The sequence below is a fragment of the Podarcis melisellensis genome, assembly GCF_964234715.1.
Source record: "Podarcis melisellensis genome assembly, chromosome: 2".
Lineage (NCBI taxonomy): Eukaryota > Metazoa > Chordata > Lepidosauria > Squamata > Lacertidae > Podarcis > Podarcis melisellensis.
In genome coordinates, this window is record NC_138529.1 from 53,914,880 (window position 1) to 53,938,321 (window position 23,442).

At 41.3% G+C, this 23,442-nt stretch overlaps 1 protein-coding gene across 8 annotated transcripts in view; it reads right to left on the bottom strand.

Annotated features, from left to right (window-relative positions):
* Positions 1-23,442, bottom strand: part of ARHGAP26 (Rho GTPase activating protein 26) — a 207,111-nt gene that overhangs the window by 150,772 nt on the left and 32,897 nt on the right. For all 8 annotated transcript variants that reach the window (XM_081900796.1, XM_081900801.1, XM_081900802.1 and 5 more), the window contains 2 exons: positions 1,946-2,041; positions 555-616 (listed from right to left, as the gene is read on the bottom strand). In XM_081900796.1, the coding sequence (XP_081756922.1) occupies positions 555-616; positions 1,946-2,041 (158 nt within the window). The remainder of the gene's footprint in view (positions 1-554; positions 617-1,945; positions 2,042-23,442) is intronic.

A 23,442-nucleotide genomic window follows, 5' to 3' on the forward strand; every position in this document is an offset into this window, starting at 1 on the left:
CCCTCCCTGTTATGCTGCCAAGACTTACTCCCAAAGGGATGAATATTGCTATTCTCTGAAGAACAAAAGCTGACAATTCTGGCTGTTGAGCTATACCATGGCCATTGGCCAAAGCAGGCAAGAGCGACACAGAAATTCTTCACAGTCTTCTTCCCATGGCCAGCAGATATATCAAAGCCTTGACATGGCACAATGTATGCCAGGGGGTGAGGATTCTGTGGCCCTTCAGATGTTGCTGGAGTACAGCTCCCATTATCGCAGACCAGGCTGGTGGGAGCTGATGGGAACTGGAATCCAACAGCATCTGGAAGGCCACGGGTTCCTCAGCAAAATGCACCACCTTGACTTCTAAATATAGCACACTTACAGACCCTAAATCACTTATGCCAAGGAGACACTCTGCTCAAAACAAAATTTTACATGGCTACTATTTCACCTAGACCAGACTTCAAGTTTTGCCAACGATTGTTCCTTCCCCATTTCCATTGCTGTAACTCCCAAAAGCTCATCATCGATTTTCCTCACACATTATTTTGCATACACAAAGTCCATACCATGCGCATGCGCTCATCTTCTAAATTTCTAAGAACAGCAGCAAACTCTTGCAGGGATTTTGCTGTGGCAGGGGAGATAGAAAAACACAAGTTTGGTTACAAAGAAGGACTGCTTTCAATATATGCTACCACACATTTCAATTTTTGTATGGCACATTCACATTAAAATGTAAACGAGGAGGGTTTCTGTTCTACCCAGCAAGCAGAAACACTTGTACTGGTGGAACAACTGTAACAGTGTGGTGCTGAATGTTTTCCAGCAGAAAAATGAAGAGCAACCCATCCCAAAATGGCCCCTGGAAGAACTAATAATAGAAATCCTACTTGAATAGGTCGGCTTGTCATTTTTTCCAATCCAAATATCAACACACTACCTGTATACCTCCAGATCCTCCAGAGGATGGGGAATAGAATGAGAAAGGGGGTTGAAGGAAAGGGGTTTTCTGCCCAGTGTTGAATCAGGGCCCCTAGCCAACTACGTTTGCTCTTTATAAAAACAAAACTGTAGGAGAGCCAAACATGGCTCACCTGCTGTCCTGCCAAGTTGCACCCTTATTTTTATCTTCCAAAAACAGTACAATAATGCTTGATTCAAAAAGTCATTTGACACACATGGTTGAGGACACATGTGCAGTATTCACCTATTTTAATTACATATAATTTGTCTTATTAGTGTAACTACTCCGTAATATTCTGGAATAAAGCAGGCTAAAAAATATTGCCTGCAGCTTTCTGAAACCATAACTAAGGGAGCTAATTCTGGTTCAGGCAGTAGGTAAACATAATTCCATTCTTCATTTACATTTACTTTGTTTTGTCTGATGGGTGTACAACTGCTCACAGAATATTACAGCCTGCACTTTCAGATGGGGAACTAATAAAGGTAAAGGTACCCCTGCCCGTACGGGCCAGTCTTGCCAGACTCTAGGGTTGTGCGCTCATCTCACTCTATAGGCCGAGAGCCAGCGCTGTCCGCAGACACTTCCGGGTCACGTGGCCAGCGTGACAAGCTGCATCTGGCGAGCCAGCGCAGCACACGGAACGCCGTTTACCTTCCCGCTGGTAAGCGGTCCCTATTTATCTACTTGCACTTAAGGGTGCTTTCGAATTGCTAGGTTGGCAGGCAGGGGAACTAATATTCAACGTCTATTCCCTCACGGACCTGAGAAGCTAAACTAAAAGCAACCAGTGCTCTCAGACCTAAATCATCACTTTTGGACAACCTCTGTTAACCAGCTGAAAAAGTGATGACTAATTATTTACAGACTCATTATTTGCTGGTCTACTGTGTGTGGCATTTTACACATATGGGAATTCCTCCTGCTAAAGCAACTGAATTAGCCAACTTGTACCAAATACTCCAGCGGCTTCTGAAGCCTGCCCACACTTACCTATGCAAATTTCATCATCTGTTTCTGCATCTCCTATACATCGAAATTTGAAATCATTCAAAGAATCTGCAAACTTCCGCTTTGCTGAAGACAAATCTAGCACACACACATACACAAAGAGAAGAGAGAGAAAATTATGCATTCATATTAGGTAACAAGATGTAGGCTACAAGAATCTAACTTCCTTACGATTTTAGATTAATCTCCTTCAACTCAGTTATGCTCAGTTTGAAAGCACACAGGGCTTCTCCTCACCTTAGAAAAACCTCTGAAGGGAATTGTATTGGCACATAAATAAGCCTCAGACTAGACCCCACGTATAATTGGGGATGTAGAATTGTCTTACTACTAAAGCTTGATTTATGTGCATGGCCACACTACTCAAGAACTGCAGGACTTTTAAAAAACATTCTACCATTTGACATATGTAACCATGAACTAGGATGGAATTCTTGCTTAAATCTAAGCAGCCTTGCTCAAAAATAAATATTGGAACAGGAGCAGGATTTTAAAATGTTCTAAAGAGGCAAATAAGCATTTTTAAGCCAGCTGCTTAAGTCACTAGCAGTCATTCCAAAATTGCCTTGTTCCAAACTGGAGAGTGCAGGTTGCTAATGCTAATTTTCCTATTATTATACTAATACTGTATCAAGGTGGATAAAAATCAAATGACATTTTAATTTTAAAAATAAATATATTAGCTCAATATTTCAATAATGAGAAGTCCCTGCATCAATTTTTTTTAAAAAAATATTCTAAAGGAAATCTGGATTTAATATAAGTATATTACTAGGGTCTTAAAAGAGAATTCTTTATACCTAAAAACTAAATATTTGAAACAGATTGGGTAATAATCACAAACCTTTCCATTTTCCATAGAGATGCAACAGCTGCAACAGTTGTAGCTTACAATCTCTGCTATTATGAGATAGGAAACAGCACAACACTGCCCTTCTCAAGAATGGAAATACCGGCATGGGGAGCAGTGTAAGAGGAGTCAACATTGTGAGTACCCAGGGCTAACACAATTGCCTTTAATTACTTAAAATAATTATTCTAACTTGCCTTATGCATCCAGGTTGCTTGCTGCATTTCTTCCCACCCCCACCCCCCAAAAAATACCACTATAGTGTTATTTTCAACAATGCAAATAAAATAGTTCGCACGTTCTACGTGACCCCAGTCTGATAAGGACAGGAATGTTCCTTTGATACCAATATTGAAATGTCACACCATTCTCAGAAAGGCTTCTGGGAAAGGAAGACTTTAGTGGCAGGCACAAAACACACACCAGACACCTACAGAAAAAAGACAGATAACTCCAGCCTTCATTCGCTGCACAAGTGCTTGCTCTTATCCCCCCCACCACACACACACATCAACCTTCCTTATATATACCATGGCTGTGAAGAACTTAAAAGCCCAGATATCAAAAAACACTGACACTTTGATTTCTTAGGACAAAGACCCTAGAGGCTTTCAGTGCACTGCAGAAAGCTGAATTCAGAATGCAGATGCAGCATTCATCTGCACAATACATTTAGAACAGTAATCATACAGTCACCCCACAAAGGATCCTGGGAACTGTAGTTTGTCAAGGATGTTGAGAGTTGTTAGGACATCCCAGTTCCCCTCACAGAGCTACAATTCCCAGGGTGGTTTAACAATCAATCCCTATTTCCAGGGAACTCTGAGAATTGTGATTTTGTGAGGAGAATAGGGGTCTCTGAACTAGTGTTGGAAATCCCCCATGCGCCGGGTGCGTTTTGCTATTGGCATAGGTCCAATTGCAACTACATGGAGATTTCTGGGCACCAGATTGGCGGCTGACATTTCCATTAAGCCAGGACTTACGTACAGTCCTCCCATCATCACATCAAGGAAAGTAAGTGCAGAGCTGAGCACAGATATATTTGACTGTGTTGCAGCCTTTCCACAAGCCACCCAAATGGAAACAACAAGCCACAGTTTAAAAAAACTCTGCCTTAGTCCATAGTGAATACCATTTCCATTTCCACCATGCGTGTTTCTCCTTCTTGCACACTGGGACAAGTGAATTGTTTTAAGGACAGGCTCTAGTCAAGCAATATAGCTGAGATCATAGAAGTGTAGAATTGTAGTGCTGGAAGGTCTCCCCAAGGGTCAGTCTAGTCCAACCCCCTGTCGAATAGGCATTTTGTTGTGGCAACTGTAGTTTTAAGGTGCCATTTGGCACCCAGCTTTTGTGTGTGTGTGTGTGTGTGTGTGTGTGTGTGTGTGTGTATGGACGTGGGTGGCGCTGTGGTCTAAACCACTGAGCCTCTTGGGCTTGCCAATCAGAAGGTCAGTGGTTCGAATCCCCACGACAGGGTGAGCTCCTGTTGCTCGGTCCCAGCTCCTGCCAACCTAGCAATTTGAAAGCACACCAAAAAGTGCAAGTAGATAAATAGGTACGACGCCGGCGGGAAGGTAAATGCCGTTTCCATGCGCCGCTCTGGTTTCAGTGTTCTGTTGCACCAGAAGCGGCTTAGTCATGCTGGCCACATGACCCGTAAAACTGTCTGCAGAGAAACGCCAGCTCTCTCGGCCTGTAAAGCAAGATGAGCGCCACAACCCCAGAGTCGTCTGCAAGTGGACTTAACTTTCAAGGGTCCTTTACCTTTTTAACATATACCGGTATATCTGAGTTTTTAACACTGTTTGAAGGGCTGTCCACGGGACAAAGAACCATAAGAAGGAGCAGAAGAGGCCTTGAAATTGCCCATTCACAGTTAGCACCTGGGTTGCAGACTGAGCAGAGAGGGACACAGGCCAGTCTTCTCCAACTACGGTAAGGTGTAACAGAAATACAATACAGGAATTATTTTCAAATGTCCATCTATACACACAAATATAGCACAAATGTGTATCTTTTTTTAAAAAAAAATGTGTTTCTTTTTCTTTTTAGTCACTCTATTTCCAAAGATCAGGAGTTACACTCACATGCTTATAAAATAAGATATGGGACCAGTGCTGCAACTTCAAAATGACCCTTCCATTGATATGGAAAACAGCAAAGGAAACAGCAACCCTTAAGAGCGAAGAGCGGACCTGTGATTGCATGGCATGGAAGGCCATATGAAACTGTGTAAAAAAATAAAGAACCACCTTTCAATAAATTCAATTAAGTCACATTAAAAACAAACAAAAAAACAAACCACTAGCTCTTCAGTTGCTACCAGATGTTATCCAGCAAGCCTAATTTGAGTGGAACAACATAATCCACTTAATAAACCAAATCAGATAATCCCCAAGCCTTCCAAAAGGTTTTGTTTTGCAAGCAAGACCCACTTCTATGTTGTGCATATAGAAGAACTAAACCCTCTCCGAAATGGAAGGGCTCACTAGGATTCAGAGGTTAACCTGTCTACTCAGAAGCTATGCCAGCTTTCTGTCATTCCATTTATAATAAGGAGGCAAATGTTAATTACACACAGAGTCGTTTCCTTTTCTGTAAGATGCATGCTGACCTCATGCCACCGAGTTTGTTTGCAGAGTATTCTGCTACACTTTAGTCTTCTATGCACACACATCCATAAGCTAGAGTGGTGGTTTGACTATATTATGTGTTGTGAATTCCCATTCAAAATGGATTTACTACAGCATCATTCAATCTTGTTGGCTCCTGGGAGGAATCCAAGCGCCACATTCCACCAGAAAAGGGAGGAATGGAAAGAGACTAGTATAATCTGCCAAACACACAAAGTGGAGCTCAATAAACTCCTTTAAAAACAAAAAAACATGACCAGGCAGCAACCAAGACTCAGCAGAATTTAGGGATTAAACAGTCACTATTAAAAGGGGGAAACAACATTCTCAACAAGTGCAGTTCAGAGAAACCTCAAGAGAACACAGTATGGTTAGATTTCAGTATTCCCCAAAAAACATATTCAAAAACAAAGCCACTGGACACCAGTGAGATGCTCTTCAGTACTCTATAGGCAGGAGGAAACAAATTTGGAGTGCAATTTTATTACTGGAAGTGAGCTCTGTCAGTTGTTTATGTAGAAGTAAGCCTTGTCTGTTCAACCAGGCATTGTAGTTAAGTGTGTTGAAAGACTGCAGTCCTGATTTTCTTTGCATACCTGGTTGAGAAAGACTCTTAAAGCAACCAGGTTTAGTCTGTGTGCAAAATGAACCAAAATACCAAACAGAAACATTTAAACAATTGCTTTACTTATTTTTATTTATCAAAACACTTATACTCATAAATAAATGCTTCATTATAAACCATTTACAAGTCAATAAAAGCAACACAGATTCTGCCATTAGGCTTAAAATGTATTTTAAAAAAATACAGGGCACAGGAAAAACAGGGTGGGTATTATACTTAATAAATATTGCAATAATATACTGCACCCAACTTGGGAGGCATGGGCAGAATTGCAGTAGCATTTTGGAACTCAGCCTAATGTGGCACTTTCAATTCATTCCATCTACTTGAAGAAGTATGGGAAGTCTCTTACTTTGCCACTAGATGGCAATCTGCTACACCAATCATTAACATGGGCACACACAACTGAAAATTCTAACACTCCCCAATTTCCAGATTGGCCTAGAATTTAATTTCCTTTAATTCAGCGCTTCAGATTTTCTCAATTTAGAAAAAGAAAGAAAGATGCAGTGCTATTTAAACATGTGTGCAAAGTCTGCTTGTGGGCAGAACACACACAGATGCAATCACCCCAGTGACTGATCTCAAGGGGGAGGGTTGCAAAATCTTTCAGTGGCAATTTGCAGTCCTTCTATCCATGTAATAATTTGGCCTGCACCAAGGGGCAAAACTATTAATTCATTCAGAGCGAGGACAGGAAGCACAATTCTTACTTTTAATTTGATTGGGAATTTGCTTTGTGACATCAACACACTGCAAAACATGCCGGTAGTTGAATGACATTGTCATCGTCGTCATCATCATCTCTCTCTCCCCCTCCCTCTCTCACAACCAACACACACTGTGATTCCCAGTTAGGTGGGCTCACTGTTCCCAGGAATATGCCAATGCAGTGGAAGGATTGCAGGAAGGAGGGATACAGTGATCAGTCAAGGAAGGGCAGCAAATGGCTTGGGGAAAAGATGGGGGCAAAAACTTCAGAAAACGACTAATGGCTCACAAAGCAAGACAGGTGCCTGTATGTTTTGACCCACAATAAAAATGAAAGTTAATTTGTTCATCCCAAGAATCTGAGATTTAGTGGCTTCTAAATATTCTTTCAAACATATCAGCACACATATTTTTACATAGTAGTTTGTTACTTTCTTAGAATCTGTTTCCTTGAAAGTGATTTTTACAAACACACAGAAATAAAATTAAGACCAGTGTCATTTCAGGCCTCAGGCTGCACACTTAGAGAGGTTCCCCCAAAGAAATATTTTTTCTCCTCATTAATATTTCCCATTATTCATCTGGTTTTCATGAAGCAGTTTTTCCTTAATGAATGGAAGAACTCAATTATAAAGTTATTCAAGAGACCCTTAACCAGAGCTGTGGAGGAATGTCCATACAGAAACACAAATGAAACAGGATATAAAACACATCCCCCCCACAAAAAAGTGCTTGCACAATCCTGTTAAAAACTAGATAAAACAAGACTTTACGAGATCATAATAGATTTCAGCACTCTTCAAAATGTTCACTTTTTGATTCTGACATGTCCCCAAGGGAAGGGCAGTTCACAATAGGAGGCTAGCCAACAGGAATGCCTCTACATATAATTAAGTTTGGCACGCATTTAAGTTTGGCAAAGCGCAGGCTAATATCCACACAGTGCTAAACTTGTCACATGGACCTGTCACAGACCACCTTGCTTTTACGGAATGGATGCAGAACTCCCTGGCTTAAATGTATGAGTGAGAGATCTCACATGTTGCAGCATGCAGGAGAGATCTCACATGTTGCAGCATGAAGAAGGTAGGAGAGGGAAGCTTTAAGGGCCCTTTCGAAGAAGGTGCAAAATGACAAGAAGCTAGACCTAACAACTCGTCTACTTTAATTATGATTCTGGTGATGGTAGTTCTTTAGTTTCTTCGTGTGTGTCTTTTTCTTAAGGGCTGTTCTGCAAAACACAACATGCATTTTTCGACAGAATCATGAAAGGGAACTCCCCTTTTTCATTTACAGTAAAAGTTAGAAAAGGGTACTTCTGCAATGTCTGAGTTTCAACACATTCTGAAGTAATTGCTGCATCACTGTGTTTTTAAGCATCCGCCCCTACAACTCCCAATGCTTTAAACAGGAATTAGAGAGAAGAAACAGAACTACACTTATAGCACCTACTGCGCTGTAATGGGGGGGGGGGTCACAGCAAGGACACAAATGGGGCCTTAGCACCAGAGAATACTTCTGCATAATTTTATCAGCCACAGCACTTAGGGAGTTGTACACACCCCAGCAGAAAACAAAGTTTCCTACAGTGAAATTGATTGGTCAGCCAAAATTTCTTTTCTTAAATGCACAATTATTCAGCATTTTCATCAAAAGATAGGGGGGGAAATGACTTCTTCATGGATGTATTGGGGTTTGTGGGGGTATGGGAGAGAGAATACCCTGAAAGATAATAACAAAATTAATGGATATATATTTTTACTAAATGTTTTTGAGTATTATCAGGTGTTATGAACATTAAAGAAAAGATTTGCAAGACCAGTGATCTCTCACTCCAGCAAGTTTTGCTAAAATATTTAAATGTGAACTTTTGGAAGAAAATAGGGAATTTCCCTAAAACCATTGCTGGGTTATTTGTTTTACTTCCTGACATTTGCATCACTCACTTCCTCCATCAGTGGATTCTCAACATGGCATACATGTGGCTCTCTGGTGGAGTCTCAACCAGGCTCTGACCAGAACTAGATCAGCAAGGTATTTATACCTTCATACTATACCCTGGGACCTGGGACTTGAAGGAAAATCAGTTGGTGTACACACAAATACACACACTAATCTCCAAGTAGCAATTGCACATTCAGTTTAGAACTTCAACTTCCACCTCTCAGATTCCTCTTGAACAGCAGCCTTCCAGAAGTTGTGCAGATACAATGTCCACCAGCCCCAGCCAAAGGCTCCCCACCCCAGTGCCAATGGCTATGAAATCACATCTGCCTGTTGCTCTCTGGGCTGGCCTCCTCTCAGTTTTGCAACCCAGCATGTCCATTGAAAACAATGGGAAAGGTGGTTTAACTCCATAGCCGAGAATTCATAGTTATCTAAGTAAGATAATAAGCAAGTATATTCTTCTAGTTAAAAGTCATTTCAGAACTGCCCTCCTTCCAGGACGGCTCACATACAGTACAGTGGTACCTCGGGTTAAGTACTTAATTCGTTCCGGAGGTCCATTCTTAACCTGAAACTGTTCTTAACCTGAAGCACCACTTTAGTTAATGGGGCCTCCTGCTGCCGCCACACCGCCGGAGCACAATTTCTGTTCTCATCCTGAAGCAAAGTTCTTAACCTGAAGCACTATTTCTGGGTTAGCGGAGTCTGTAACCTGAAGCGTATGTAACCCGAGGTACCACTGTATAACTGGATTATTATTAACATGGCTACAGGGTACAGAGTTGTAAAAGAGCCATAAAGCATCAGAGTTAGGCAGAAAAGCTTGCATAAAAATTCCTGCGGAGCAGGTTGTATACACTGTGGCATCCAGGTTCATTAATACTAATTATAGTAATTTAAAATGCAATAAAATAGAACCGCCCAAGGATATCCTTCTCCAGCAAGAGATATCTCTCCAGCAGGTGAAACTCCCTTTTGTATTAATCATTAAGAGGGTAACTGGCCTAAAGCAACAAAACTGCTGTTCAAGAAAGAGAAAACTGAGCATCCTCAGAGAGTTTTCACTGCATGGGTGTTGGACGAGGCTGACACTAAACAATGGCTTCTCTCTACCTTTTTAAACAGAAACTGAAGGAGAAAATCCCTCCGGAATAGACAGCTCAATTTTTACAAATTTAATCAACTCTGGTAATGATTCCTCCTTTGCACCAACACTAAAGGAGAAACAAGGGACCAAAAATACTGTCTCTTCCTTAGCATCCTCCCAGCTGAACCTATTTAGATAAGTGTCATGCCTGGCTTCTCACTCTCTGTGTGGATTACAAGAATATACTGAATTTTTCCCACAAGCCACCATTTGCGTGCAAGTGGTGCCCCATTTCACAGTCTGTCTGAAGGAACTGACTCGGCTCAAAACCAGTTCCAGGTTTTAGCAACTACTAGAAACAGAGAGTCGTATTGGACGGTATCATTACTATTTCCAAGACCTTGCATTCCAACACTGTTTCTTCCTCATGACCAGCTTCCTTCCCTCCAAAATCAACTGCAATCCTTCAAATCAAAGCATGCTGCCGAATATCAACTAACAAAGATTTTCATTGTGCGTCAGGAATAATAAGGCTTTTAGAACTGGGAGCTCATCTCTCCCTACAGGGCTGTCATATTTGCCCCAACAGAATTGATTCTGCACACACTCAACCTTCGAAAGTGCATAGTAACTAAACATCAAAAGGGAGGAAGATTTTCCAATTGGTTTCATCTGAAGATTTCAGGGGGGGGGGAATACTACAGAGCAAAACAACAAATACCCTTTCAACACATATTTGTGACAAATATGATAGATAAATGAGTTGGGGTAAATGTGGAGAATTGGCTGCTTCAGAATGAAAGAAGAAAAACACAGAAGACTTCAAATACAGTACCCATTTATTTTCACACAACATAAAAGAAAAACAATTTGCACTGGAAAACTCAAGATTTGCCCACACTGGAAGAATGGCAGATGCAACTGATAGACTATATGGAACTGGCAGAAATGACCGGCAGAATCCGAGACCTGGGAGAAGAGGCCATGGAGGAGGACTGGAAGAAATTTAAGGACTATTTACAAAAGTATTGTAAATTGTATGAACGTTAAGAATGATGTAAGATTAACAACAATAGGGCACCATTAAACTAGTTAAAGGGAATATGAAGATAAATGGAAAAATTGGATAAGATAAATTTTGGATAAACATGAAGCTAAAGTTAAGTTTTTAAGGTTTGGGTAAAATTATCTGAAATTAGGGACATAATATTGGGAAACTTTAAATTAAGAATTGATACAAGGTAATAAATTGCTGGGTAAAGCTCGAAAAACTTGGAATGCAGGAACGAGAGATGTGAGGAAGTCCAAAGAAGTGAAGAAAATATGGTCATTGTAAAACTATATGTTATTTGTTTGTTTTTTATATTGTATTGAAAAATTGTTAATAAATATTATAAAAAAAGAAAAGAAAAACAATTTGAAGGTTTGCGTTCCACATCCAGTGTCAAACTTTTGGCCTATTCAGCCTGGCACTGTCTATGACTCTTCAAGTTCTCTGGCAGTAAAAGCACTGCTCCACAACAGTGACCAGAGGAGGAATGACCGCTGGGGGGAATGCAGAGAGAAGAAACACAATAAAACATGCCTCTCTCATACTGGTCTCTGCAGGCACAGCAGGCACCGCAACCTTCCAACAGTTTGACTTCACCTCCAATGGCGCACTCTGCCATTGTCTCTTGAGACAGACAGATGCCAACCAACGAGTCAGTTAAAAGAAGCAGCCAGAAAATAAACCTGGAATATTATGCATGCAAAGCATATGCTCTTTGCCACTTTGCTGAGAAAGCAATTTCTTCGTAATGTGGTATTGTTTACATTTTTTCCAAATAGCAACTCTTTCACACATGTGCCGTCCATGCAAAATCTGTACTGTATTCAAATCTTGCCCTCTCAAAAAAATGTGTGTGACATTCAGTGAAGGGTTGTACAGCATTTCCAACAACGTTGTCCTGTTAGCGCAAGAACTTCTGCCTGTGCAACAGGATTTATTTTCCCCTCTCCCAAGCGCTCCTCCAAATCTGCTCCAGGGAGAAAACACAGACCATTGGGGGGAAGTCCTATTGTGAAAGTGGAAGTCCTAGCCTAACGGGATGACTTCATTGGATAAAACCCTAAAACAGATTCTGGACTATGGTATCAGGAATTACAAGCAGTACACAATTTACACGCAGAGAGCTTTATCTTGGCATGGCACTGAGATAGGCAAGAACATGTGGGGGGTGTCTTTAGAATCCAAAGAGTTGGTCCACAGTATTTTCCACGGTAGGGGGTACAATTTCCATTGTCCAATTAGTTACACTTGGCATAAATCCAGGACATCTGCTTCAAGACATTAACATTTTATTAGGCATTACTGATGCAATGAGAAGCCAAAATCCATTTGAGACATGACTGACCTCATTATCTGATGCCACTTTTATTTTCACCCCCTTCCTCCATCAATCAGGTTAAAGAAAAATCAACTGCTGTTTAGAGCAGCAAATCTCCCTTTTGGGGGCTGGCTTTTACAAATGTGTGTTTGTAAAACGAAGCACACAGGTTGTGCTGCCATTGAACAGGACTTATGCATCTTGGACGAACAACTAACTGCACTCAGAACACTAAATCGCCACTAGAAATTAATAAGGTTTCTTCGTTTTGATTAAGAAAGTTTGTGGGTAAGTTTTTAGAATGAGACAACCAATGGCAGGACTTGTGGGACTGCTTAATGGTATTATTGCAAAGATCTCACGTAAAAGAGACAATAACCGCTACACAAAACTGGCAAAAGCCAAACAAACATGAGAACTTCAAGTGTGCTTACTCAAAAAGAAGCATGGCTCTGTAAGATGCACAGATGTTATTTCTGTACTTCCTTTCAACAAATTACAGTGAGTTGCTTAATAGCCTTATATTTAAAACAGGAAATACACATCTTCCAGAGTTTATCCTTCCTTCCCTTTCTTCCTTTGAAGTCAGAAGGAATGGGAAGTTGAAAATTCATTTGCAGCAAAGAAAGTTAAAATAGTCTTTTAGCATAATCACCCACCAACACAGAGCCTTCTGCACCATATTTTAACCAGATGAGTACTGTAAACTATTAGAAGCGATACCACATTTTCCCATCCATCTACCAGGCAATGGAAAGCTGGAAACAGCCTGAGGTTTCCATGTCAACACCATAGCCATTGGGGCAAATTGATTTAGAGTAAATAGGGTACTGGACCACCAATCCCAGTCTGTCCATAGCCAATCTCCACCAGCTTGCTTTCCTACATTCAGCCTGTCCAGGGGCTGGGACTGTCTGCAAGCCTCCTCAGCAGGGAGAAAGATGGAAACAAAGATAGAATTAGTTGGCAGTTCTGCTACAGTAGGTCTCCAAACCTACTAAGCCTGCCAGTCTCAATGGGCACCAACTACTATTGATCACGGCACATTCTAAGAAAATAGAGCATGGCTTCATAATGATAGTAAACAAATATTCACAGGTTCTCCTTGAGGACTTAATCCAATATTAAAAGCTAGAACTAGTTTGATGAAAGGTAGTTCAGGTCTGCTCAAATTTCAAACAAAATTTCATCCCACAATTATTTCAGCATGATTTCCTTGTTCCTCTAACTGCATTGAACACTATCCTCTTGTTCCTAGGAGGAAGAGATCAAGGGAGCCACTCAAAAGACTAGAAATCAATTGGTTGCATCAACTGAACCATCAGCACTGGCTTGTCAATACTCACTCCGTTTATGGAATGGGAAGATTGCAAGGAGAAAAAGCACCTGTAATGTTTCAACTAAAGAACCACAAAAGCTCCTCCTTATCACCCAGCGATCATAGCTGTTGGAGCACGTGTTAGGATACGCCTTTCCCCATATGTTACAGTCTTAAAACAGAGATTATATTTTGAAAGGTAGACTGGTTATTGCTTATTTGTAACACTGCGCTTTGGTGCAATCTTTTGTCCTGGAGCTGACACTATCATGCATTCAAAGGTCATGTGAGAAGGTCTAAGGGTCATACAGGTTAGCTCCCCATAACCACAAAGCTCAGCAGCTACGCCTACAGCTCAGTCGCATTTGGCGCATACACTAATCCACCCCCTTGCTTAGAAGAACTCTATGCACAACCAACAGTACACAGTGGCAGTGTAGCATGGGGCTAGCCCACACAGATCCAGACGCCTTCACTTCTTCAAACATGTGAAGGGATCATATGAGCCTCTCTCTAATTAAACTGCAAAGCACATCTTGAATCACCATTTTAAGTCCTGCAAACTGAATTTTTACTATACACCACCAGCAACTTTCTTCTTCTTTCATGCCTCTCTCTCCCTTTACCTCTCAGTTTAACAAGAGCTTCAAAAAAAAAAAAAGATATATGTGAAACTCAAAAAGACAGCTCACAAATTTATGATTTTAAGGGGGACTTATAAGAAGGTATTGCAATGCTATTCCTAAGGCAGGTGGGGATTAATACATACATCATTCTATTTGTTGTATGTTGCCTTTCCAAAACAAAGTGCTCAAGGCAGCTTACAACATTAAAAAATACATAAAAATCACATAATTACAAGTGTAACAAAAGTCATGAGCAATAAATAAAACATCAAAAAGTACATAATCAAATTAAATAATTTCCACATAAATCATAATAAGAAATAAAATAAAGATACAAAAAACAATAATATCAGTAACAGCAACAACTCCCACTGCCCAACAAAAACCCGTAAACAAACACCAGCTTCAGCTTTTGTAGCTGGAGTCAGTCCAGGCCTCACCCTCCCAGACCAGGTAGAAAAAGGCTTGCAAGGCAGGGAGGACCTTTTGTTTATACACAGACTATCTAACATTTAACTCATTTGGAATTCAAACTATTAGGAAGTTTTGATAACTCTAGAATTTCCAATATCAGGTCTCCATAAAGTCACTGTTTAAGTCGCTGGAAAACAATGAAAAAGGAGAAAACCAACTTTTGCAAAGTAACAACAGGCTGACTAATTAGACATGTCAATTTCCCAAACAACTCTGTTCCCAAACCAGATTGTAGCTCTACATAATAGATACAGTTTCTTAAGATTTTAGTGACACACTGAAAGAAGAAACTAAACAATAGTTTAGGAACTTCCTTAAAGAGATATACATTGCCAGTAGTCTGAACTCCCTCACAGTTGGTCAGCCTCATTTTCCAAAAAATGGGCATGGGATTTTATATATAGTATGGCATGTTTAGGGACATGGGTGGCGCTGTGGGTTAAACCATAGAGCCTAGGGCTTGCCGATCAGAAGGCCGGCGGTTCGAATCCCCGTGGCGGGGTGAGCTCCCATTACCTAGTCCCTACTCCTGCCCACCTAGCAGTTCGAAAGCACGTCAAAGTGCAGGTAGATAAATAGGTACCACTCAAGCGTGAAGGTAAACGGCGTTTTCGTGCGCTGCTCTGGTTCGCCAGAAGCGGCTTTGTCATGCTGGCCACATGACCCAGAAGCTGTATGTTGGCTCCTTCGGCCAGTAAAGCGAGATGAGTGCCGCAACCCCAGAGTCGTCTGCGACTGGACCTAATGGTCAGCGGTCCCTTTACCTTTATCTTTATGGCATGGTTAACGTGTGGTCTTTCTATCACATAGGTACCTTTTCTGAAAGAAATTTCTTATGACTAAATCCTAAATTACACTTTGTATAAAATCTAGGAAGGCCACTGGAGGCAGGGCGGATAAAATGTTCTGTGGGCCAGAATAAGCCACTTTGCTTTCTCTATTATAAACCAATTCTGACTACAAGAATACATTCAGGAGGGTGGGGAGCATATAAAATATGTTAAGGGCATACCAACTGCTCCATCATGCCACACCCTATAATGAGAAGTAGATGTTGGGGATTTAAAGCACATGGGCAGCTACATAAAGAATCCTTCTGCTTCTCTTCTCTTCTTCCCTTCCCATCTATGAAACAGCTTCTATCCATCCCAGTAGGGCTTCAAGACCAGAATTAACCCCTATCAGGAAGAGCACCGGAAAGGAAGGATGCAACACTCCTTAAAAGGTGTCTGAAAATCACCCCCACCTCGTTTTGTAGGGATTTGTCAGCAATCCAGTCCTGACACACAATTTGGCTGCTTCATATCCAGCTTGGCCCTGAAGATACAAAGAATCTGTGATTTAGTTTCCATTCCTTAGCTCCAGGTGCATTCCATTGTGAAGTTGGATTAATATACTACAGGGGTAGGCAACCTAAGGCCCGTGGGTCGGATGCAGCCCAATCGCCTTCTCAATCTGGCCCACGGACAGTCCGGGAATCAGCGTGTTTTTACATGAGTAGAATGTGTCCTTTTATTTAAAATGCATCTCTGGGTTATTTGTGGGGCCTGCCTGGTGTTTTTACATGAGTAGAATGTGTGCTTTTATTTAAAATGCATCTCTGGGTTATTTGTGGGCATAGGAATTCGTTCATTATTATTTTTTCCAAAATATAGTTCGGCCCACCACATGGTGTTTCAGTCCACGGCTGAAAAAGGTTGCTGACCCCTGATATACTAAGTCCTAAAGGTTTGGGGACCTGGGCTGTGTAGGCACTGCACCTTTTAAACACATTTTTAAAAACAATGTTTTCCTCAAAGAATTCTGCGCACTGTAGTTTAGTCCCTCACAGAGTTAAGAGACTACATTTCCTTGAGGGAAATGCTTTGAATAGCCTTTAAAGGTACAGTGAGTATACAGTGGTACCTCGGGTTACATACGCTTCAGGTTACATACGCTTCAGGTTACAGACTCTGCTAACCCAGAAATATTACCTCAGGTTAAGAACTTTGCTTCAGGATAAAAACAGAAATCGTGCTCTGGCGGTGCGGCAGCAGCTGGAGGCCCCATTAGCTAAAGTGGTGCTTCAGGTTAAGAACAGTTTCAGGTTAAGAACGGACCTCCCGAACGAATTAAGTACTTAACCCGAGGTACCACTGTACAGCCCTGGTTACCTGAGGGAGCAGCTTCTCTCAAATTGAGCTGCTCCTTCACAGAGATCCACAGATCTCTCCTCCATGAACAATAGGCACCAGCCTTGCCTATCTTTTGGAGACTGCAGAAAGATTTCTAAATGTAACCTATCATTTTCTGTTTTTATTACCTAGTTTTCAGTAGTAAGTTTTCTGTTTATTCTACTGAAGATTGCTGCATTATTTAAATTTGTTGTTTTAATGTATTCTGTATACAGCCCTAAAAAAAACACCTGCCTACAGCTGCTTCAGCAAACTAAAGATGCCCTGTACATATTAAAATAATGGAAAGAGCAAAAAGCATTGCAGAACTTCAAGCACAAACAGGTAAAATGCCGTGAAGGTCACACAAATGCAGCACGGGACACGTAAGCAAAACACTTAGCCTTCAAGTTGCAGCATGAGTAAGCAGAGAAAGCATCTCAAAGATAAATTCTACTCACCCTTTGCACTGAATGGTACAACACATCCCTCAATGATAACTAGGAAACTGGAGCAAGCAATAGAGGACAAGTGCATATTGATAAATGCTACCATGCTTGCATCTAAGCAGGTACCAGTGTTAGGGGAGTGAGGGAAGAGAGTGATGGAAGACACTGCTGTCTTGATGCAGTGAAGAGAGTATGGGAAAGGAATAATTCATTCCCTGGCTGACTTTTTGACCCTACTAATATTTATTAGTGCTAGTTGCAAAGTGAAAGCAATACACATTGCAAAAATCTTCCCAGAGCTATTTATCTGGCCGAGTGAAGCCCTCTAAAGACTTGGAAGCAACAGTGACTCACCACCAGATCTTCCCCCACTCAGCTGTCTCCTACTTCTACCCCAAAGTTGAGCTATGCAACGTAGTGTTTTTTATGTAGAGCAGCTGTGAAAAAGCCGGCAATGCGCTTGGAACTTCCTAAAGCAAAAGCCTTGGCAATGCAAGGAGAAATAGCAGTAACAGCAGCACATGCAACCAGAACTGAGTCATAATCGTATCAGCCATCCAGGCCTCTTGCTAGCGCTCCTGATTACCGGGTCCAAGTCACTATCCATTTTAAAAACGGAAAGTACAATTCCAGCTCAAAATCAGTCGTGACAGAATATTCTAGAAATACTCCAGTTTCCATAGCAATACAAGGCAATGCAGAACTTAAATGAGGAGCACTGGGTGTTTTACACACCTCATACCTGCGTATTATCAATTCTCTGCTCACTTTAGTCAGCTGATTATGGGAACCTACTTAAAAACAAAACAAACAAAAAGGACAGTGTTTAAAAGCTTCCTGCTGCAATTGCATTAAGTGATTCTACTTGTGGAGGGAACCATTTGAGTGACGATCTACAAACCATCTCCTAAGAATCTAGGAATGGGTATTTCCCACAGAGGACTGTTTCCCACTACATTTTCTAATACTAGTCACCACAGTCAAAGCATGTTATTCATACCAAATGTAAATAATCCAGTCCAAATGCTGATTAAACAAATGCTTTATATGTGCCTCCCAAAAAATGTTCCAAAAAGTTATTCAGAAGAAGAAGCGAGTGGAGAATAAAGATAGCCAACATTATTTCATAGCCAACTTGACATGAGCCAACAGTGTGACGCGGCAGCTAAAAAAGCCAATGCAATTCTGGGCTGCATCAATAGGAGTATAGCATCTAGATCAAGGGAAGTAATAGTGCCACTGTATTCTGCTCTGGTCAGACCTCACCTGGAGTACTGTGTCCAGTTCTGGGCACCACAGTTCAAGAAGGACACTGACAAACTGGAACGTGTCCAGAGGAGGGCAACCAAAATAGTCAAAGGCCTGGAAACGATGCCTTATGAGGAACGGCTAAGGGAGCTGGGCATGTTTAGCCTGGAGAAGAGGAGGTTAAGGGGTGATATGATAGCCATGTTCAAATATATAAAAGGATGTCACATAGAGGAAGGAGAAAGGTTGTTTTCTGCTGCTCCAGAGAAGCGGACACGGAACAATGGATCCAAACTACAAGAAGATTCCACCTAAGCATTAGGAAGAACTTCCTGACAGTAAGAGCTGTTCAACAGTGGAATTTGCTGCCAAGGAGTGTGGTGGAGTCTCCTTCTTTGGAGGTCTTTAAGCAGAGGCTTGACAACCATATGTCAGGAGTGCTCTGATGGTGGTGTAGTGGTTAAGAGCGGTAGACTCGTAATCTGGTGAACTGGGTTCGATTCCCCACTCCTCCACATGCAGCTGCTGGGTGACCTTGGGCTAGTCACACTTCTCTGAAGTCTCTCAGCCCCACTCACCTCACAGAGTGTTTGTTGTGTGGGAGGAAGGGAAAGGAGAATGTTAGCCACTTTGAGACTCCTTCAGGTAGTGGTAAAGCAGGATATCAAATCCAAACTCTTCTCTGATGGTGTTTCCTGCTTGGCAGGGGGTCGGACTCTATGGCCCTTGTGGTCTCTTCCAACTCTATGATTCTATTCTATGATTCTATGATTTTTTAACTGGGCTATTATATTAACTGCACCAGATCAGTGAGCAAGTGAAAACTGAAACAGGAGGGGAAATAGCAATATCCTTAGACAAGTATAGAAACTAGGTTTATTCTCAAGCTAGCTGCTATAGAATTGCATCATCTCACCCTTCTCTCATGTCCTTTCCCTACCCATCTCCTTCATAGCTGAAGTGGCTCATCTCCTAGCAACATCAGTGTAACAAAAGCATCACCCAAGAATAAGTAATGCTTCCAACATCTTGCTGCATTTGAGTCTTTTTTTCATCCAATTTATCCCTGCCGTTCAGGTTTCCACTAGCTCCAAAACAAAAGGAACTTAGGGAAGGCATTTTATTGAAAGCTGTATTCTGTAATCTTCAAGGCCTATAACTGAAGGAAATAGCACAACTTTCCACTCTAAATCATTGCACCCCATGAAGGTTTAACATATTTGCTCCTGGCTTCACCAGTCAACAAGATTCTCAAATTCTTCTTGGGACTGCTGTGAAGATGAGAACGATCTGCAAATGTGTAATTTTTCAGAGCAAGAGGAAGCATGCTATTTAAAGAGGCAGAAATATTACAAATATTAGATCTTATTAAGCTAAGCAAATCTAAACCCAAAGATCTTTTAGGGAGAGTATTTCATACAGACCAACCTTTCCCAACCTGGTGCCCTCCAGATGTTTTTAACTACAACTTCCATCAACCCCAGTCAACATGGAGTTAGGAGTCAGCATTGGGAAAGTAAAGACTTGAGCTAAACCAGAAAAAAAAACTTTAAATGGATGTCAAGCCCAATCCTAGATATGATTATTTCAAAAGTAATTCTATTAAGACCAGTGAGACTCATCAAAGTTCAGTGGCAGTGCTCATAAACACAATTTTTTACCTTTCTCCCAATGTGGGCAGAGGAGAAATATTATTTCCTGTAACAGACTTCGAGATTCTAATTGTTAGCATATTTATTACTAGGGAGTTGGCCTCACTGACCATAGTGGGACTTATGTCTGAGTAAACATGCATAGAAGCAGGCACTATTTGCATATTAATCCAGAGCTTTAAAGCACTGCTGCCATTCTGAATGGAGTTATCCATGTAAATTTCTGACTGACTGGAGAGAGTTATGGTTGCAACTTCAGAACAAAACAACGGTTTTACTGGTGAGGTACAATGCATTAGAACAGAGATGAATGAATCGGAAGGAAGGGGAATGTAATTTCTCAAACCTGTATTAGAGAATTTAAGCTAAATATTTGGAAGCAGCATAAGCAAGATCCAAATTTGTGCAGCTGTGAAATGTGCTGTAGATGATAGATTGAGCAAAAGGAACTTCAGCATTTCACGAGAGACAGCAGCATCCCTAAATATAGATGAAGAACATTAGGTCAGCACAAAGTACAGCAAATTATTTCATCATTTCGCCAGACAGTCTTTGGTAATTGTCATAATTTTATTCCAGTTCCAATTTGTAGAGAACATTTTAGGAGGTATAAGGAAATTAAATTAAACCCTATTGTTTGCCGAAAGTCTCCTTGTGTGTGCGCACACAGAGTTTTCCGTGGTTTTTTTTTTTAAAAGCAAGCAGTCTTGTTAAAAGAAGAGGGGAATAGCAAAGAATGGCTTCTCTCTTATGGATCTTCTTAATCTATGTAGGTGCTGGGAAAATGGAAAATGCAAATATCTGGAACACCCAACAAGGAGGTTGGTGAAAACAATGGAAAGAAATGAAGAGTTACTTGGGAAACATCTCTCATTCCTGCTTAATTGTTGTTTTGTGAGGACCTGAAACTTTCCAGGCCAAATTTCCTGTGCTCAACTCAGTAGCGGAAATTCTCATGATGTCTTTACTCTTGCTTTTTCTTTACCCAGAAAGTTTAAAGTGAGGCTGAAATCATCCCTCAGCAACAACAAAAAGACTCCAGAAATTGCCAAATCTTGGTACTTAATCCCTAAGGCTCACGGTAGAATGCGAAAAATCCCAACAGCAAAAAAATCACAGGATTAAGATCTGATAAGTGCCTTGTCTGAAGTAGTCCCTGCATTGCCTATTTCTTCTTTAAAAACAATCAAAATAATGAATTTGTATTATTTACACAGCTCCCGCAGATGGGCTTCTGTAGGCAACTCTGAAGATTAAAGGACTACAATTTTTACAACTGAGGAACTTCCCAAAAAAACAAAAGCAGGCATGAGAAAGCTAAAGCACAGCAAGTGAAATACCATGCCCATTGCACCAGCTGCTTACATGTACAGTGGCACCTTGGTTTAAGAACAGCCCTGTTTACGAACTACAGTGGTACCTCAGGTTAAGAACTTAATTCATTCTGGAGGTCTGTTCTTAACCTGAAGCTGTTCTTAATCTGAAGCACCACTTTAGCTGCTGCCGCAGAGCCACAGCTGCACGATTTCTTTTCTCGTCCTGAAGCTAAGTTCTTAACCCGAGGTAATATTTCTGGGTTAGCGGTGTCTGTAACCTGAAGCATCTGTAACCCGAGGTACCACTGTATTTGGTTTACGAACTCCGCAAAACTGGAAGCAGTGTCCCAGTTTGCAAACTTTACCTCAGTCTAAGAACGGAAGCCGAACGGTGGAAGGGCACCGGTGGCGAGAGGCCTCATTAGGGAAAGGGCGTCTCGGTTTAAGAACGGACTTCTGGGATTAAGTTCGTAAACCGAGATACCACTGTATTCTAGAAAATCAGGATTCTAAAACGTGTGGGGAGCCTGCATAGAGCAGGCTTCCTACTGCAAACAGTCCCCCACAAACTAAAACTCATTCTTTAGTAGCGGGGAAGAGCAATTAACAGAAGTCAATAGCCGCTAATTAGAGGAAGCCCCGAAAGGAGGCCAATCCTCTGTATTAAGAGACAGACAAAAAACAAGAGCAATCTAATCCCAAGGCCTCTTTTCTGCTTTTAAACAAGTTTGCTAGAACGACTCTTACAGGGCACCCAAACTGCAGAAGAGGGCATGAGCATACTTTAAAAATGCAGGAGACTTAAACCGTCATCTCACGAATGGCACATATACCGTAGTTTATGTGGCTTACTATTCTGCCAAGGAGGTGCAACGCTACTGTAGTATCTGTGAAAGCCTCTGGAGTGCATCGAAATGAGTTCACGTGGACTATATGCAACCCAATGCGGCGTTGTTTGTGCAAAGGCACAGAGCAGTCAGATTATCACTAAGAATCTTCAGAGTTCATGTACATCACAAGTGCAAACAGGATAGATCCTTTTTAATTTAAATACTGTCATGTTACTACTATTACTACTGCACTGCTGTCCTCGAATATGTAAAAACTCTCCCATGCTCCACAATAATTACAATTCTTTATACAATACGGAGGCAACTGCTGTCACATACACACGCTTAGTTAGGAATTAACACATACTCTGGTTTCTCTTCAGATAGTATAAATCTTTCGCCTTGTTAGGAATTAACACTTTTGCTACACAGACTGGCAACCTAAATCCTGTAAAATGTTTGTCTGTGCCTGCAGGTGAGCACCTATATGCAAATACTAGCAACGGGATAAAAAGATCCATATGAACTTGATTCAACATACAGTAGTACCTCGGGTTAAGTACTTAATTCGTTCCAGAGATCCGTTCTTAACCTGAAACTGTTCTTAACCTGAAGCACCACTTTAGCTAAGGGGCCTCCCGCTGCTGCTGCGCCACCGCTGCACGATTTCTGTTCTCATCCTGAAGCAAAGTTCTTAACCCGAGGTACTATTTCTGGGTTAGCGGAGTCTGTAACCTGAAGCGTATGTAACCTGTAGCGTATGTAACCCGAGGTACCACTGTATCTGCCTACCAGTAAAACCACCTAACCTCCCTATGAAAAATTGAAGGCCAACGTTAAAATGTTGTTAATCAATGTCAGAAGTCTGTGAAAAGCACAATGGCAATCAAGTCATTTGAGCAAATTTTCTGTTGAAAACGGCAACACATTCTCTCTGGATTTCCAAACTGTTCTCTGCTTTAACCTCTACAGCATGTTTGTTCGGGGGGGGGGGTGCCTGTTGTTTTGCAAAGCCTAGTCCTATGGTTCATTTCACATACACACAGGAAGTAGTTTCATAGCACAAAATGTTTGCTTGTCAGGCTGAAAGTGGGGGGGGGGGAGGGAACACTGCGCAAGTTGAATACTCAATGGATTCGGATGACAAAAGGACACATGACTAACACTGTACCATTCAATGAAATA